Source organism: Sarcophilus harrisii, chromosome 5, assembly GCF_902635505.1.
Source record: "Sarcophilus harrisii chromosome 5, mSarHar1.11, whole genome shotgun sequence".
NCBI classification, from domain to species: domain Eukaryota; kingdom Metazoa; phylum Chordata; class Mammalia; order Dasyuromorphia; family Dasyuridae; genus Sarcophilus; species Sarcophilus harrisii.
In genome coordinates this window covers 168,398,396-168,416,909 of record NC_045430.1, presented here as the reverse complement: position 1 = coordinate 168,416,909, position 18,514 = coordinate 168,398,396, and the positions used below count along the sequence as shown (strand labels likewise).

The 18,514-nt window shown below is 33.7% G+C and overlaps 1 protein-coding gene across 1 annotated transcript in view; it reads right to left on the bottom strand.

The window, feature by feature from the left end:
* Positions 1 to 202: 202 nt before the first annotated feature.
* CPED1 (cadherin like and PC-esterase domain containing 1) overlaps positions 203 to 18,514 on the bottom strand; it is a 384,623-nt gene continuing 366,311 nt past the window's right edge. The window contains exons 23-24 of the mRNA XM_023504833.2: positions 17,587 to 17,733; positions 203 to 530 (exon numbers count right to left, since the gene is read on the bottom strand). Of these exons, the coding sequence (XP_023360601.1) occupies positions 312 to 530; positions 17,587 to 17,733 (366 nt within the window). The 3' untranslated portion in view covers positions 203 to 311. The remainder of the gene's footprint in view (positions 531 to 17,586; positions 17,734 to 18,514) is intronic.

Here is an 18,514-nt window from a genome sequence, read left to right as displayed (position 1 = left end):
AATTATTCCTTTCCTTTCCTTTTAAGAAAAAATTAAAATTATTTTGCATCTTTATCTTTCATTTAAAAACGTGCAGGGGCTCATCTTGACATTGTATATCCTTAGAAGAGTATCTCTTCTCTTTCTCTCTGCCCCTCCTCTGTCTCTGTCTCTCTCTGTGTCTCTCTCTCTGTCTTTGTCTGTCTGTCTTTTTCTCTCTGTCTGCAAACATGCATGCAAGATCCATAGTGATATGTGATGCATTTGACATGGTTCCCAGACCAGATAAGTGGAAAGTCTCCAACTGCAAAGTTGTTTCTCCAGAAGGAAGGTTACACAGTCCTTTCACGAGTACATATCCTGCTGAGAAGAATTTCCGAACAGACTTGATTGATTGGGCCTCTAACATGATATGGTGATTTTACATCAATTGCATAGCTTTGCAGTCTCTTCTGTTTTCTCAAATTGCTAAAATATTTTCCCACAACATGCTGTCTTGATGGTTTCATTTTAATAAGATGAGAGTCGTTGGAAGCCTCAGATTTAATTACCTGCAAAGAAAAAAGATGAAAATGAATAATAGGAAGTCAAGGGTATTTACATCAATCAATCGATTAATCAATAACCATTGATTAAGTATCCTCTAATTGTCAGCACTAGGCATTGGAGCTATAAAGACAAAAACAACAAAGCTTCTATTATCAAAAGATAATACTGGGGAAAAGTCATTGCATATACAATCAAGTCAGTTATTTAAAAGACATTTTTCAAGTGCTTAATATGTATCAATCATCGTGTTAAGCCTTGAGAACACAAAGAAAGGCAAAAAACAGGGTTCCTGCCTTCAAGCAGCTTATATTCTAATGAAGGAATCAATACACAAACCACAATATGTATATAAGATAGATATGGATGTAGAACTAAATGAGGGTTTAGAACAGATGGAAGGAAACCTTAGAGAGAAGGAACTAGTTGGGGTAAGGAAGGATGAAGTCTTCTGTGGAAGGTTAGAGTTGAACTGGAGGTAGGTGTGTAAATAAATTGCTTTAGATGTCTTATAGTTAGCCAGAGACACATAGCTAGATAATGGCAAAGACTTGATTCAAATTAGTTAAGCTTTCTGCCAATAAGATCAGTCCTTTTTATACTTTACTAAGCAGAACCAACATAGATAGGGGGAGGGAGGTGGAAGGGAGGAGACTGAAACTCAAATGTTTGAGATTATGAAGACAGTGTCTAGGTTTTTTTATAGTTAAGCATATTTTATCATGCTGTCAGGGTACATATGTAGGTCTGACTGAAAAGGGAAAATAGGAGAGAAAGAAGAGAAAGGGCAAGGGAAGTAGAGGAGGGGCAGATAAAAGGGAGATGAATCCTAAGCAAAACAAATTCTAAAACAAAAATATTTATGCTTCTTTTGAAAAGGCAAATAATGACAATTTGAAGAAGTACTCATCAACTAGTGAATGGCTGAATAAGTTAAGGATATAAATGTGATAAAGTATCATTTTGTACCTTTAAAAAACTATTTTAATAGTATATGATTTTTAAATTATATGTAAAGACAGTTTGCAATATTCATTTTTGTAGGATTTTGGGTTCTCAAAAATGTTTTTCTTCCTCCCTCCCTTACTCCTTTCCTCCCCATGGTAGCAAACAATCTGATATAATGTAAGTTATGCATATACATTCAATTTTAACATATTTCCCTATGAGTCATACTGGGAAAGAAAAACCAGAACAAAAAGGAAAAATTGCACACACACACACACACACACACTCACACACACACACACACACACACACATACACAACAAAAAAAAGGTGAAAATAGTATGCTTTGATTCACATTCAGCCTCGTTAGTTCTTTCTCTGAATGTGGATGGCATTTTCTATTGAAAGTTTATTGAAGGATAGCTAGATAACCAAGTGGATAGAGCACTGGCCCTAGAGTCAGGAGAACCTGAATTTAAATCCAGCTTCAGACACTTAATGTTTGTTTGTGTGTGATCCTGGGCACAAGCCACTTAACCCCAATTGCCTCAAAAAAAAAAAAAAATTGGAATTGCCTTGGATCACTGTATTGCTGAAAAAAGCTAAGTCTATCATAGTTGATCCTTATACAATGTTGTTGTTCTGTGTACAATGTTTTCTTGGTTCTGCTCATTTCATTCAGCATCAGTTCATATAAGTCTTTCCAGGCTTTCCTGAAATTAGCCTGTTCATAATTTCTTATAGAACAATAATATTGCACTGTAGTGCAATATGCCATAACTTATTCAGTCATTCCCCAATTGATGGGCATCCACTTATTTTCTAATTCTTTGGCTACACAAAAAAGAGCTGTTACAAACATTTTTGCACATGTGGGTCCTTTTCCTTCTCTTATGATTTCTTTGGAATACACACACTATTGTGTATATACACACTGCTAGATCAAAAGGTATGCACAATTTGATAGGCCTTTGGGCATAGTTCCAAATTGCTCGATGGAATACTATTTCCCATACTTATATGTGTTATACTTGTCAGTATAATAGCCAACCAGGATTCTGGAGGATTAATGAAAGGACACTTACACATATTCTCATAGAGAAAGGAAGGATTCAGAACACAGAATGAAACAAATTTTTCTTTGATATAACCAAGGTAAAATTTGTTTTGATTGACAATTTATATTTGTAATAGGGGAAAAAAGTGAGAGTGAAATTCGTAGCTCTGTCCCTTTTCTGATTCCAGTGAAGCTATTTAACTTCACTATAGACTTGTAATCAATTTGAATTTTTCTAATAGCTGTCAGTGGGGTCAGTCAGAGCTTCAAATGTACTTTGCATGAAATGATCCTATTGTATGTAATATGATAATAACTGCAAAGCATTCTTTAACATAAAACCCTTAAAAAAGTATTAACAATTTTTAAAATTATAAAAACATTTCAAGGGCAATTAAAAAACAAGATATGGGCAGAGGAACTGTTCTAGTTAGTGACCCCACCTCCCTAGGCTCTTGGGAATCTGAGGGAACATCCTGGATTGCTAAAGGATAATTGAAGCATTTAAAAACTTTCAGTTCTTCTATACAGAGCATCCCTGGTGGGAACTGTCCTAACTGTTAATCAGTCCTGAGTATTGATCAAATAGCATGGAGTCTAAGTCAGAACAGTTGGAAAATTTGTCAAGATGGTATGAGCATATGAAATCTTGTTTTGGGTTAAAAATAATTTGTGCGTCTTAATGGACATCAAATAGCCTTCCTTATTTCTAAACATTGTTTTAGACACTTAGTTCTAAAACATTGTTTTAGACATAATCACTTCCAGCTAGCTGTTACTAAAAGCAAAATCTTAGGCTACTTGCCTTTTTCGTGTGTGTGTGTGTGTGTGTGTGTGTGTGTGTGTGTGTGTGAAGATGGAGAATGGCAGAAATCAAGATTAGATTTGTGATTTCATTGGTACAGGGAACTATCAAGTGAAGAAACTCTGACCAGAGCAGGCTTTGGCATCTTTTTTGCAATATATTTGAGAACGCTTATAGGGTGTGTTGTGCTCAGGGTCACACAACCATTATATGTAAATATTTGAACACAAGTCTTTTTGGTTTTGAGACTGGCTTTCTAGTCACTATTTCATTCTGCCTCTTTTTTTGAGAAGTGACAATTAATTTAAAAAATAAGCTATTTTAGAAATACAATTTCTGATGGCATGGGACAGTACAAAGGAAAAAAAATCCATTCCATGGCTACTCCTATTGCAGTGCACAGAAGATACATTCTAGAATTAAAAGAAACTGTAAAATCAATTTTAAAGAAGAGATTTTGGCCATGTTGCCAATGAGCCTGATGTTTCAATTTAGAGTAGTAATATATTTTAAGACTGATTCAACTAAATTAAGAGAAATGAAATATTTTCCTGTAGTTACAGCAGATTCACTTTTCCAAATGAGGTCCTTAGAGTGAATGACTCCTATGAGGCAACATCAAATCAGCAAATCATCCCCCATGATGGTAATTCTGTGCTCAGTTTGCATTTAACCACTGATTAATATACCAGGTCTAAAGGTTGCTCGTTTCTATTATGAGTAGCTATGTTTATCATTGCTTAGTTATAGTGTAACTCTAAAGATATAATAGTCTAGCCAGAGAGATTCATTGATGTTTTTCTGAAGCTTTTCTCCTTTTGAGGAGGAGGCTTAAAATCGCTGAGAGCCAATTTAGGAAATATTCTTCAAGGAAACTTATTCAGGGAAAAACTCAAGCATGCATGTAGAGTTTTGACCCAGAAGCAACTTATTGTGCCAGTGTTCTGAGGCTGAAATAAGGTTAATTTTATTTATGTGATCTCTTTAGAATGAGCTTTGAAAATGTCTGGATCGTCTGTATGATAAATATGCCAGAACTTGAAAAGTGGCCTCTTGATGTAGAAGGTTTATGAGGTATAGTGAAGAATTCAATTTCATGTGCCTATGGCTGTTTATAGGCTAGTATTTCAAATCAATTTTTTCTGCCCTTTAAAAATGATTTTGATCCTCTCCATGATTTCAAGGCTGAATTTATTGCAACATTATGAAGAATCTTGGGTAGCACTAGTATAGATGCTGTAGCAACCAAAATAGGCTTCATTAATGGGCCAAGTAGTAATAAATTTCAGTGAGTATAGGAGTAGTTGAAAGTAAAATGACTTCCATTTTGAGTCAGTATCTATGCTTCCAGGTATCATGGTGAATGCTGCTTATGATCTTGTCATTTTTAAACTTCCAAGAACTTTCATGGAAATGCTTAGATATGTCTATGATACTTAAAGTAAATATAACAATTAAATGGCTTCAAAAATATTGTCCAAAGATTTTCAAGGTAAAGAAAAAATGAATGGTTCTGTGGTATTTTAGAGACATTCATTTATGGTGAAGCTGTTGATTTATTTACTCTGCTATTATTATTGTCTTACTTCAAGTCATTTCAAAAGGATTGTCTCTACAATTCATTGCAATTTGTTTACTTCTAAGTTCACTTTGAAAGCCACTCATGTGTTCCACAATTTTTGTCAATTGGTCTTTTAGACACCCACCCAAAATGCACACACATACACAAAACACACATAGAAAGATGGATATTGGTTCCAATTCCATCAGGATCTGGCAACTCACTTCTTTCTCCCTCAAAAAAATTCATTTTATTAAAAAAAAGAAGTTCCCACAGTTTATGTTATAGTTTTTTAAGTTACTAAAATTCTCCCTTGGTTTAGGATAGCTCTACCACCTCAAACAAGCAAAAAAAAAGTCTTATAAGAATGCCATCTCAAATGAAATATCTTGTCAGAAACAAAAAAGATTTTATTGAATCTTAGAGATCTTGCAAAATGCCATGAGTTTGGTTGGACATGGAAGATAAGAGAAAGCAGATTCCACATTGTTTTAGGTTACTTAGTTATAGGAAAGTGAGTAGAACAATATGGTTTGATGCCCATAATTTGCATAATGAACAAACAGGAGAAAAAACATTTTGAGGATGATAATGGTAAATTTTACAGATTCTGAAAAACTGGCTTAGATCTCTTAAGAAAGGCTGTGGAATCTCCTTTTTTTGATGTATCATTCAAGATAGTGAAATACTGCTATAATTCTTATGTTAGGGAACAAAACTAATTCTTTTGTCCTAGAAAATTGATTATTTTATTGATTATAATGTCATGCCAAGAAACTTTATTTGGCCCATGTCATCTATGTATGTAAAAATGAACCATGTCCAAACACTATACTTCAAACACATATCACTCTATCTGAAATTAGCAAAGGGAGAAATTAGCATAGCCCAGGGAATTCAAGAAATCCAGTGAAGGGAAGGTGATCATATTTCATAAACTATTGTACTTTCCTGCAAAAAGTTCCAGAGGAATAACATTGTCCTAAATAGAGCCCAGGAACATTTTAAACTCAGTAGTAGTCTCTTGTTTTTTGAAATGTTGGGATTACTGTAGCAGCAGGATATTTCTGGGATGGCACTATTTAGTAAACTGAGGATAAAGCAAGTTATTTATCTAGAATAAAGCTCTCTTCTTTCTAAAAATTAAATTAAATGTCAGTTAATAGTACCTCCAAGTATGTATAGCATGGAAAAACAAAATACCAAGTAATTCAGATATAAGTCCTCAAGGACATTATTACATATATACATATGTCTAAGATACTTGAAGTTAGAACAAGAACTGGATGACTTCAAACCACTGTTAAAAGATCCTTGAGGTCAGGGACTATGCAGTTTCTGTGTTATAAACAGTTCTTTTGAGCATTTGAAATATTCACTATTAATGTAAGGTAGGGATCATGATGATATGTTGACAAAGGCATTATTATAACAAGTTTGTTTGCAAAGTTCTGTCTGTTGTATTGATATATATGTATATATATATATATATATATATATATATATATATAAAATGTCATTCAGCCATTCATTACTCTATTAATACATTTACTTACTGATTCATTTAAATGTTTTAAATTCACTCATACATTTACTTGTTTGTTCATATATTCAGCATATATTTATCACATATTCATTAATATATTCATTAATTCATTCATCATTTTATATGCTGTTTACCTCTCTCTCTCTCTCTCTCTCTCCTTCTCCTTCTCCCTCTCCCTTTTCCCCTCTCCCTTTCTCCCTCTCTCCTTCTCTCCCTCCCTCCCTCCTTAACTGTCTCTTTATCTACCTCAAGTAGTTGTTGCCTCCAAGCACTCACAATATGGTTACTGGACTCATTGTAGATACCTAACTGAATTTAATCTTACTGTAACTCAGAACATCTGAAATAAATTGCTCTATCAGCTTCAGTCTCTTTAGTGGCTGAACTCACAGGTATGTCCCACCATACCAGGCTGGTTAAATCTTTTCAAAGTGACTTGTTTTATTTTTTTTCTTTTATAATCTTAAGTGAAGCTATATTTTAAGATGGTAAATGTTGTGGGTATAACTGAAAAGAATTTGTTAAGGAAAGACAAAGTAAATAATGTTTTTTTCTTTTGATCTACATGAGAGACAGAGCTGGCATTGCATCCAGAAATCTGTCTTTAAGGTCAGAAAGATCTGATTTTAAGTCCTGTCTCTGACACAAACTGCCCATGTGTTTCTGGGCAAATCATTTAATATTGTAGTATCCTTGGCAACAGTCAAAGACTTAAAGTTGAAGGGAAGATTCTGATCTGTATTGATAAAGGGAGTTCCATTATCTGGAAGTTGACTAAACCAATGGCATTCCAGGTCCACTTTCTATCCTTTGATCTACTGCATCTAATATGTCAATACATCAAAGAATCATTTATATTCATTAAAAACCAACAGAATTTGCCAAAGTACAACAAAACCACCAAATTCATTAGAAACAACTTGTGTCATTCAGTTCTTCAGTCTTAAGGCACTCAATCTATTGAGCATTTTTTATTCTGCTTTTCTCAAGCCAGAAATAAATCTCACGGCACTGAATTTTCTTGAAATAAGAAAAGGTAATTTGTCTATGGAAAAATTGTCTGCTTATTTGAATTTGGCTAAATTTATATATTAGATGAAACTTAGGTTGTCTTTTAATTATCAATATTTAATCTTATTCATTTTTTCATTTTCAAATTAATCTGAAATAATTACTTTTTAATCTTTACTACTATTATTATTGTGGTTTTACTCCATGTTTAAATTTGAACTCATCTAAAGTCATTCATACAATGAATGATTAATTCAAGTGTTTATACTTGGTGTCCTTTGTCTATGTAAGTCTTTCTAAATGCTTTAATAATGATAAAGATCATAGGAGTTACATGTATGATCTTTCCATATAGGAATGTAAACAGTTTAACATTACTGAATCCTTTATAATTTTTCTTTTATATTTACCTTTTTATGTTTCTACACTCCTGGAAGAGCTAAAAATTATTTAAAAATGAAATAGAGGAAAACATTAGGAAAATAAATGAGATTTATGCAAGAAAGTTATGAAAGGAATAATTTGGTAAAAGAGGGAAAAATACTGAAGAAAATAACCTATAAAACCTGAATTGGTCAAATGAAAAAAGAAGTACAAAATTCACTGAAGAACAGAATTCCTTAACAATTAGAATTAAACAAGTGGAAGTTAATTATTCTAACAGACATCAAGAAGCAATTGTTTCCGATTTATGTTTTTCTTTGAGGTTTTGCTTGCAGTTGTTTTGATAGCATCTTCTGAATTTGAGTCTTGTACTTTCCTATCACCATAGTGATTTTTTATGGTCAGTTTTTTTTTGTTGTTTGTTTGTTGCTGTTGTTTGCTCATTTCTATTTTTAACTTTGAATTTTATGTTAACATTGGGCACTGTTGCTAAAGGTGCTGGTGAGTAACTGTTTCAAGCTTTAGGCTTTTTCACACTACTGTTTTCAGAGTTAGTTCTGTAGGTTTGGAAGATTTTAGTGCTTCCAATATATGCTGTATAAAAGCTTATTACCTTTACTTTTGCTAAAGGAATACTATAATCTGCTGTTGTATAGAAATGAATAACTATACTTTTTTTTTTTACCTTGAGAAAAGTAAGCAATTAGATAAATTATGATCACTGTTTTTAGCCCATATTACCTGGATTAATTTAAGCTTGACATTTCCAAACTAGTGTGGTACAATTTGGACATCAGGCATCTATAATCTTGTCCCAGGCAGTGCAAATATAAAGAACAGCATATTAAGTAGCATTGGTTTAGTGGTAAGTCAGTCTTACTCCTAATTCTGACACCCCAACCTCTAATGCTTGGATTCTTTGATTTATATCGTAGTTTTTCAGTTACTGGGTACCTTGCCTTGTATTTTAATACAGTTAACAATTACATTTCTTTCTGTTCCCTAGATATTAATTACCTTATGTCTTGAACTTGAAAAACAGTATGGCATATTAGATCTAGGATTAGCCTTGGAGTCAAGAACATTTGAATTAAAGTCCTGATTTTGAAACGTGTTAGCTATGTGACATGGAAAAGTTATTTAAACTCTCTGTATTCTAGGCAACTTTTCAAGTTGCTTATAAGTTATAGAAGAATTACCAATCTGTTTGGGGGAAAGGAATTCCTACCTTGAGTGTTTTCTATACTGATGGAATCACATTTTTACAACAACACAATAATATTGGGCTTAATTTGACTTTGGCCAGTAATATTAGCATTTCATTTATCTTTTCCTTCCTTCCTTTGAATGATTTGTAGTTACATAACAAAGTTAAGGACTACTCAGTGTAGATTCTTCTTTAAAATAATAGACACCCAGTTACATTCTCATGTTTATTTATAATTTCCCCTTTATGACTAGTCTTTTTTTTTAAGCACTATAGAGGTTGGTTGGATAGACATTGACAGTCATTTAATCAAGCCTCTGTCTATCATTGTCCAAGTAACTGATATGAATATTTTGACCCATAACTCTAGTCCATAAAGAACTTGGTTCATTGTTTTAACAAGGAAAAGTTTTAGGATAGGATTAATCAAAACTTCTACATGGTTGAATAGCTCCCATAGTTGCTTTCTAATCTTTCTATCTCTATATTTTGTTAAAACTAAACATTAAATTAAAATAAGCATTTATCTTTACCATTTTGTAATACAAATAGATCATAAGCAATTAAAATTTGCCAATGCTCTTTCTGAAATTATTAATTTAGTTTTAAAAATGTACTATTTTTAATTATATCATTTAACAGTAACTTTTTAGAACTTAAACAGGTAAGAGGTAATGTTTGTTTCACACAAGTGGTAAAATATATTAGGATATAGAAGAGTAGAAACTTCATGTGAAGCAGCAGAAAATGGTAAAAGTTCTGAACAGTTTATTATGCCATTAACAGAGAGAGAAATAGCAAAACTAAGAGAAGACATTCATTTACAGATATTACCTCTGTCAAGAAATTGGAAATATATACTTTTAAAAGCACTTGCATATTGATTACAGGAAAATTTGTCTCCTCAGAAACCTGAGTTTGTACAAAAAGGTATCAGACAGTTTTGACAGTTAAGCAGATAATCTAGAATTAAACTGATCAAAAACAAGGGCCCCTGTATTTGAGTTTGATTGAATTTTGGGTAGATGGTAGGTATTTGAGATTGAAAACATCAGTTAGTAGCTGGGTCACCACTGATTATTGGACTGCTTTGGGATGGCATCTTAATCCTTTATTGTTAGCTCCATATAATTTTACTTAAGAGCAGATTGTTTTTAAAAGAATGTACAAGGATGGATTATAGCTGATCAGACCATTATCCATTCTGAAGCAGAATCCACTTAAAATAATGCTAGAGACATTTTTTGGGGGGAGAATATGTATAGGGATTGTTTTTCTCCCTAGCTTCTGGCTTATTCTGTTTGAGTCAAGTGGAACTGGACCCCAGCTAGTTAACTGTATGTGCTTCTTAAGAAGCTTGGGGTTTTGAAGGTGAAGTGTTATCAGAAGGGTTGGGAAATCTGGAGCTATTGGCTATGGGATCTGGTGAATCAGGTCTGAAGCTGAACCTTAGTGCCATTGTCTTTATATGGGGGGAACTAGAAATCAAGTTGAATTTCCCTTCATAAGTTGCTTCTTTAGTCACTCTGTTATATTCTTAATAAGTCTTTCTATCAGGGCTGGTTCATTCTCTTTCAGCAGCTCACTCATGGTAAAGGTACTAGAGTAATGTATGACCATACCTTGATCCCTCTCTAAGTCCCTGGAGGAGCCATATCTCAGACTCTATTAGATTCCCAAATTTATCCCTTAGCTCTGAGACAAAAATCTCCAATGTTCTCCAGCAGGGGGCTCTCTTCTATTAACAATAATAGCCATTTCTGGATTCTCCGCCATAGTGAGATATGAAACAACTTGGATTGGTCATTGAGGGATTCTTAAGGATATACTTGTAGGTACAATATGGCCATGGCTGATGAAGAAACAGTAGCAAAAACTAATTCTGCCTCAATGATCTATTTGGTTTGACCAGGAAATTTTCTAGAGATCAAAAGAGCTCAGTACAGGTTAGGTTGTTCCGACACATCTCATATTCTCCTCATGGATATTCTTCTTCTAAGATGGAAGGTGACTTCTACCAAGAGGGCTATCAATCTGCCATGGAATTTTGGACTGTGGGAATACTCAAGCATCCCTTACAATGGCCTGTTCCATTTGGGAAATTAGGGCTAGTTGTTATTGGAGGCCTGCAACAATGGTCAAATGGCCATTTGTGGTGGAGTCATGAACAATTTGATGAAAGTCAATTCAAAGACAAGTTATTTTAAGGGACCATCTCATACCAAGAAGGGACTCAGTGGTATGAGGTCTGCATTTGACAAAAGAGTGAGTCAGAGTACCAATGCTAAAGAGAAAAGCTATTGACACTGGGAATCAGGAGACCCTGTCAGGGAGTCTGATCAATGAGAAGGAAACCTGGGAAAGTGAGAATCAAGTTGCAATATTAACTATTAGGGTGTTCAGGATTTAGGCTCTGGTATTGCCAGTGAAGGGATATTTTTTAAACAGTCTTTTATTTGTATCCACAGAACTTAGCACAGTATCTATCACATAGTCAATGACTAACTAATGCTTATTGATTGATTAATAGATGATAAATTTATTAATCAGAGTTAAGAAGGATTTGTTTTATTTTCATATAAAAATGGTATGATACTTCAAAAGGCCTATGCAAGCAGAGATTCTACTAGGTCTCAAGTTCTCCACTGGACTCAAAAGTAAGGTTAAATAATTGCAGTATAAATTATTTTGATCACTTCTAAAGCCAGCCTTTTTGAGGAGGATAATACTAGAGTATTCCCAGTCTTTTAGCTTGTTCAATAAATGTTTACTATATTAGGGAAATCATTCAAGACCATATTGTGCAACTTATATGATGTGGTTTATTACCCTTTTTAAATATTAGGAAGAAAACATTCTATTTCTATACAGCAGAAAAACATCCACTTATTCAATTAATTTGCATATTCAATTTTGCCAAATTGTTGTTCCCTAGTTGGGAAATTGTTTATATAATTGTGGGGAAAATATATTCACTCTTGGGGCCTTGGCAGATGAAAGAGATTCTATAAAATCTTTTAATTTCACTAGTAGTAATTGAGGCTCATGAAATAGATTTGTTTTGACCCTAAAAAGCAAATATGAAAGCTCTTTGAAAATTGAAAAGCACTACATAAGTGTACAGGATTATTTTTATTATTATCAATAATAAATTGTTACAAGAAGTTTCCTGGAAAGATATTCCTGTAATGATTATAAATTGTTACAAGAAAGCAAAGTTTACTGGGAAGACATTAGTATAATGATTATATTCATCCATGGCAGACATTTACCTCTATTAAGAAGTAGATACTTGCACTTAGTAGGCACGTAACAAATATGTGATAAATGGATGTATTGATGAATAAATGAACATTGATGAATGAATGTAGAACAGATGATAAAAGGAGGTGTGGTGGTAATAGGAAGAATACCTGATGAGGAGAAGGAGCCCCAGTATTGGCACTTTCTCGCTCTGTGGCCTGAACATAGCCTGGCTGGACCTTGATTTTTGTCATTTGTTAAATGAAGGTCCTTTACTAGATGATCTCTGAGGCTATATCTAGTTCTACAAATCTATGAATATATAATTTTTGCCCTGGCAATGAGGCAAAATATTTATCACTCTTAGTTGGCAATGTTCTATTTTTTGTTTTGTTTTGTTTCAGAAACACATTGAAAAAAGAGCATGGAGACCAAGAGGTAGTTCACAGAAACTCCCCATCTTCCCCTCCTAAGCCAAAATGACTCAATTGTTGTTATTTAGTTAAAAAAAATAGTTCATCAAGATTTATTTTTTGTTTTTGCTATTGTTGACTGATTAAATCATCTTTTAAAAGGACCTTGAGATAAATTTGGAGATTAATAAAGACAGACATTTATACATGACTTTTAAGTTTACAAAGGACTTTCTAGAAATAATTTCATTTGAATTATTTGAATTTTTAAACAATTTAGTAAGTCATATACTCTAGATACTATTATCCTTACTGGATAGATGAAGAAAATGAGGCTGAGAGAATTAAAGTGATGGTCATGTCTCCAGTATCATAAGTGCCAGAGGAGGAAGGACACAAGAATTTATTGAGCACCTACTATGTGACAAGCACTGTGCTATTAAATACTTTACAAATATTATCCCATTTAATCCTTATAATAACTTAGCAACTTGTTCAGGATCACACAACTAGGAAGTATTTGAGGCAGGATTTCAATTTAGGTCTTTGTGACTCTAGATTTAGCACAGGATTGGCAACCAAATTCTCCTGATTCCTCACCCACTCTGTCCATTTTAACAATCTATTTTATCATATGATTAACTTTTGGCAAAATAATCAAATATGTCTATCATCCCAGTTTTTTTTTTTTTTTTTTTTGGGGGGGGGGGAGTGATAGTGGTACAGAACTCAGCCTGATTTATTTATTTATCTATTATGGATTTTTCATCCCAACTTTCTAAAGATAAAAATGTTACATTTTGGCCCTACATGACTATCATTGTTCTTTATCTATGCTCAAAAACTAGAAAACATACTATAGGCAATGAATGAGTTACAATTTTAAGGAATTTTTGAAGAAGGGCGTGAAGTGGATGAGAAAGATATTATCAGGTTATATTGTAATTGGAAAGGCAAATTTCCCAGAGGCACATTTTAGTTGAAACATCATAGAGATCAAAATGAATATAGCTGCTACCAAGAATCAACTTAGGTATCCTGGGAAGTAGGTGTGGCTCTGAGTAGGAGTATAATACAGCTGTCTGTTAAAAGATTTATCTATTTACACAACATTACTTCATTTCTCCACATTTTGAGAATCTCTGAGAGTAAATGAGACAAAACTGTGATGAGGGCATGACCAGGGCATCAAAGTTAGCAAAAGAAGACCATTCTTTGAACCAAGGATGATTTATTACTGACACAGACAGTACTCAAATTAGCACTACTTATGTTGCAAAAATTTACTTAAGTCTTCTATCTGTAAAATGAAGTTTGATCTCTAAAGTCCATCTGAACTCTAAGGATCTATGTGAGCCACTAAACATTTTCTGAAAAGCTATGCACAGTTGTGTCTTCTTATATAGCTTTTAAAATTCATAGTGAACTTGTGTCAATAGTATAAAACTTTGTTGTTGTTCAGTTGTTTCAATTGTGTCCTAGTCTTCCTGATCTCATTTGAGTTATTTGTTTTTTAGCAAAGATACTGGATTGGTTTGCCCTTTCCTTCTTCAGCTCATTTTATAAATAAGGAAATTGAGGCAAACAGGATTAAAGGTTAAGGGTTAAGCCCAAGATCCCCCAGTTAGTAACAGAACCAGATTTGAACTCAGAGAGGAGTCTTCTTGACTCCAGATCTAGTACTTTATCCACTGTATCACTTGTCTGTCTAGTATAGAAACCTAGTCAGCATATTAGTACTGAATAGATGGGTTGCACAATGGAAGAGTGTTCACATCTGGCCAGCTTAGCATATGTAACTGTTTCCATGTGAAAATGTCTTCACAATCCTACCTTAGAATGATGGGGATACATCTCTCTCCAGTATAGTGGGATTTGGATTTTTCTATCTGATTCTCATCTCTGCTGGGTAATTTAAAAAAGGAATTTCTTTATCTCCAAGCCACAAATGATGTGTCCAACGGCCTGGTGTTTGTAGCTCTCTCAGAGGACAATAATGAGAGACTGAGAAAGTAGAGAGTACAGGGACAAAGCTTCTTGCCAGTTCAATCTATTTGGGATGCTCCTTGATTCGGTTAACTACTGATTTTTTTTTGGTCAGGTCTGGGAATTAGACCAGTCACTTTCTTATTCATTCTTTGACACCACCTACTTTTCTCCTTTCTGTTCCATTTTGGAATAACATGAGGAGCTTATTTCCAATCAACCTCTCCTTCTTCATTCTTTTTCATAGTCCATTTTCTTGATTTTAATAAGGAAAAATATCCTGCACAAAATTTTTAAAGGTGAAACTTTGAACATCAAGGACTGATTGAAATAATGTTCATATCTTTTTTAGAGAGAAGTCTGTCATCTTGTGGAACATTTTGTCACAGAAGCTGACTAGGGATTCATTAAAGAAAAGTAGACTGGCTCCAGGAGATACTGCCAAGGAGAAGAGCAAGGAAACAGCTATGGCAGATTGAGGGAAAATAAGTATAGGTTTCTTTTTCTTCATCTAGGACTTTTTAGTGGGGGATAACTCAAATAGGAGGTTGGAATCAGCTCCTTGGAATCAGGACTCCTAGATTAGACTCTCTAGTCTAGTATTTACCAACTCGGTGATCTTGGCCAAATCATTTTTACAACCTGATCCCAATTTCTTCATCTTCATAATGTGGAAAGTAGTTGCATTTGAGGGCTATTGTAATGAAAGAGTTTTGTAGCATTGCACAAATTTTAATTATTATTCTTAGATCTTGGCTTGCATGAATGGAAGTAAGAAATTAAAATGAGGTGGTCCCAAGTGGCTGATGTGAGAGCTGTGAAAAGAGGTCTGGATTTGAAGCCCAAGGACCTGGCTTGAAATCCCATCTCTGCCACTTACTACCTATGCAATCTTGTGCAAGCTTTTAACTTAGCTGGGTCCTCATTCCTTAAATGGGGGAGGGGGGGGGGAGGTCACACTGATAGCTTCTAAGGTCTTTTCCAGATCTAAAGTTATTCTTTTATGATAGAGAAAAAGAAAAGAAATAAGAAGGAAATCCCAAGTAACAGCAACAGGAAGGAAAGAACAGTCCTTGCAGCCTGTGGCCATTTTTTACTTTTGTAATGTAGCCTGCCTTCACATCATATTTTGAAGTTTTGAAAGATTTTGCATATAATTCTTCTGGTTTATGATTATCAGTATCTACTAGACGACTATGAGAAGAGATATATGTCATGTGGAAATGGCATCTTCTGCTTTTAATTGAAGCTATGCTGGAAATCTTCCAAGCATATCTCCCTCAGCCTAGCAGAGCACTAAAGCTGCAAAAGAAAAGCAGACACTACTTTCTTTCTCCAACCCTCTCCCCGTGAAAAACTAATTGAAGACACATTATGTAAAAACTTTTTAAGAAGAGGCAACAGAATTCTGCATTTTGTCTTTCTGAGTCCCTGTTTTCTGTGGCTTTGGCAGCCTTTGACTTGTTTTTGTGGCAAATTCTGATTATGTGCTGGCTGTGTTATGCATTTACTGCTCACCCTTCCTTAGGACACATACTGTTGTGTTTTTTAAGCACAATTCTGCCTCCTGAACAAAGGATAGAGGAAGTCTTGAAGGATATTTCCATTTTGGCAAAGATATAAGTAGACACGTTGCCTTGTTGCTTATTGGCAATGATATGACTGAACTGGTAGCTATGTGAAAAAAAAAAAAAAAAACTATGTTTCATTCTTTAGTTTGATTATGATTAAGTTAGCTTTCTGTTCTCAGTTCAGTTAACTGTAAAATAGGGACAGTGGTCATCAAGGATAAAGTGGAATGCCAGAGTTTTATCTAGAGTAGGCTCCCTTGGATATCACTGCAAGTCTTCATCTTGGGACATACTCATTTAGACTATTTCTTTTCTCTTGCTTTGTACTTTTCCATGGATCCTGTGCAGAAAGGTCAATCCACTCTACTCCTTATGTAATCACCTTGGGAGGTATCTGGAAAGCCTTTTATAGGGGCCTAACTTCATCTAATGCTATGTCCCATTACTTAACTACCCCTTTCTAGGAGTTGAGATATTCGGGGAGGGGGGGTAAGAAATCTTAAGCAATAAATACAGGGACCCACTCTCCTGATATACCCAGTGTCCCCTTCTTCACCTGAATTTTTCCTGAGTTCTAGCTTATGAACTATCCAATTAAAGCTTAACACAAAAGGTTATTTTTAAAAAGGTGGTAAGAATATGGTTCTAATGATATGATAATTACTAAGTTTAGTTCTTTTATGATTACACACTTAACTGTGGCTAGTCATTGTTTGGGGACCAACAACTTTATGAATAGATCAACACAAATCCATTTCAATTCCTGGGAAGATGTCAGAGGGGGAGCAAGTTGTTCTTTGTAAAGAGTACATCATCATCATATATGAAAGGCTTCTAAATGGAACAGGTTTACCAGGTTTATCACCTTTGCAGAAAAAGAAAGGATATATTTTAAAAGAGAATAGGCAAAATGGAGCTTTTTGTCAGTAAATTTGAAGAGATTCTTGAATGGAATAATGGAAGAACGTGTTAATCTTTTATCCTGAAGATCTCTTTCAGACAGGCATAATTCATGAGGAGTCTTTTTTGGAAGCCAGGAGATAGGCTAGGTAACTCACGTGGTTGCTTTAGGCTTAAAACATTATAAAGAAATGCTAAAGAGATAACATGTTTTCTAAATTTTGTTTTATAGGGCTTAATGCTAGGATTCCCACATGCTCTAACTTGTGCAGCAGCAAAACCAAACAGATTACTTAATATTTTAATGTCTCAGGTTTCTTAGGCAAAATAGAAATGATAATGCAAGAGAAAATACAATGAATCAAAAATTTTAACAAAACTAACTGCTATTAATAACTCATTGAACAAATAGATAGTCCACGTTTATACCTCATGGAAATGGCATCCACACTTTCCTTGCAGAAATTCCTTGTAGCGTCCCATAGTTATGCTGAAAGTATCAACTACTTCATAGCCATATCTTTTTGCAGAATCTAGTATAATCCAATTTTCTTTCCATAAATTTTGTACTTCATTCTGTATTGTAAAGGAGGAAAAAACCACAAGATTTGTCAATGGTAGGGGATGGTTATAATTATTTGTCTCTTACAAACTGAAATGAAATGAAATCATGTAATTATTATTATTTTCTAAAGGAAAGGAATAGCAAGTGAGATCAAAAATAAATTTTCAATATATTATTAAATCTAAAAATTCATTCAGAGAAAATATTTTTATGACCGACACTTAAATATAAAAGTACTTTTCTTTATTAGATTTTTTCTTCTACAATTTAAATAATTCATTTATTCAACATTTATTGAGTGTCTTACTATAAATTGCCAGTCACTTTTGAATGATATAAAAAAGTTAATGACTCAGTCTTTACAGTCAAGACAAAGATTTGCAGAGTTAGAAGGGATTTCCATGAATGGATTATAGTTAATTTACTCTAATGAAAAATAGCAGATAAAAATATAATGGAATGATGTATATTAAGAAATATATTCACTTGAAGAAAATTGAGGAAAAAAGAATGGGAAGGGAGGATCAATAGAAGAAAAAATATAATATTTATCAGGCATAATTATGACAGACCCACTTGGACAGAACAAGGAAATAAGGGAGGAATTTGGGACTCATATCACAAAAGGAAAATGAATCATAGTGAAATAATGATGAAGCCCTTCAATTATCCAGAAATCTACTAGTGTTCTTTATTTCTCTTTTAAAAGCAGTTAATTATTGACTTGTTTTTTTTTTTTTGTTTTTTTTTTTAACAATAATTTAATTTTATTAACTGTGAAGAAGAGACTAA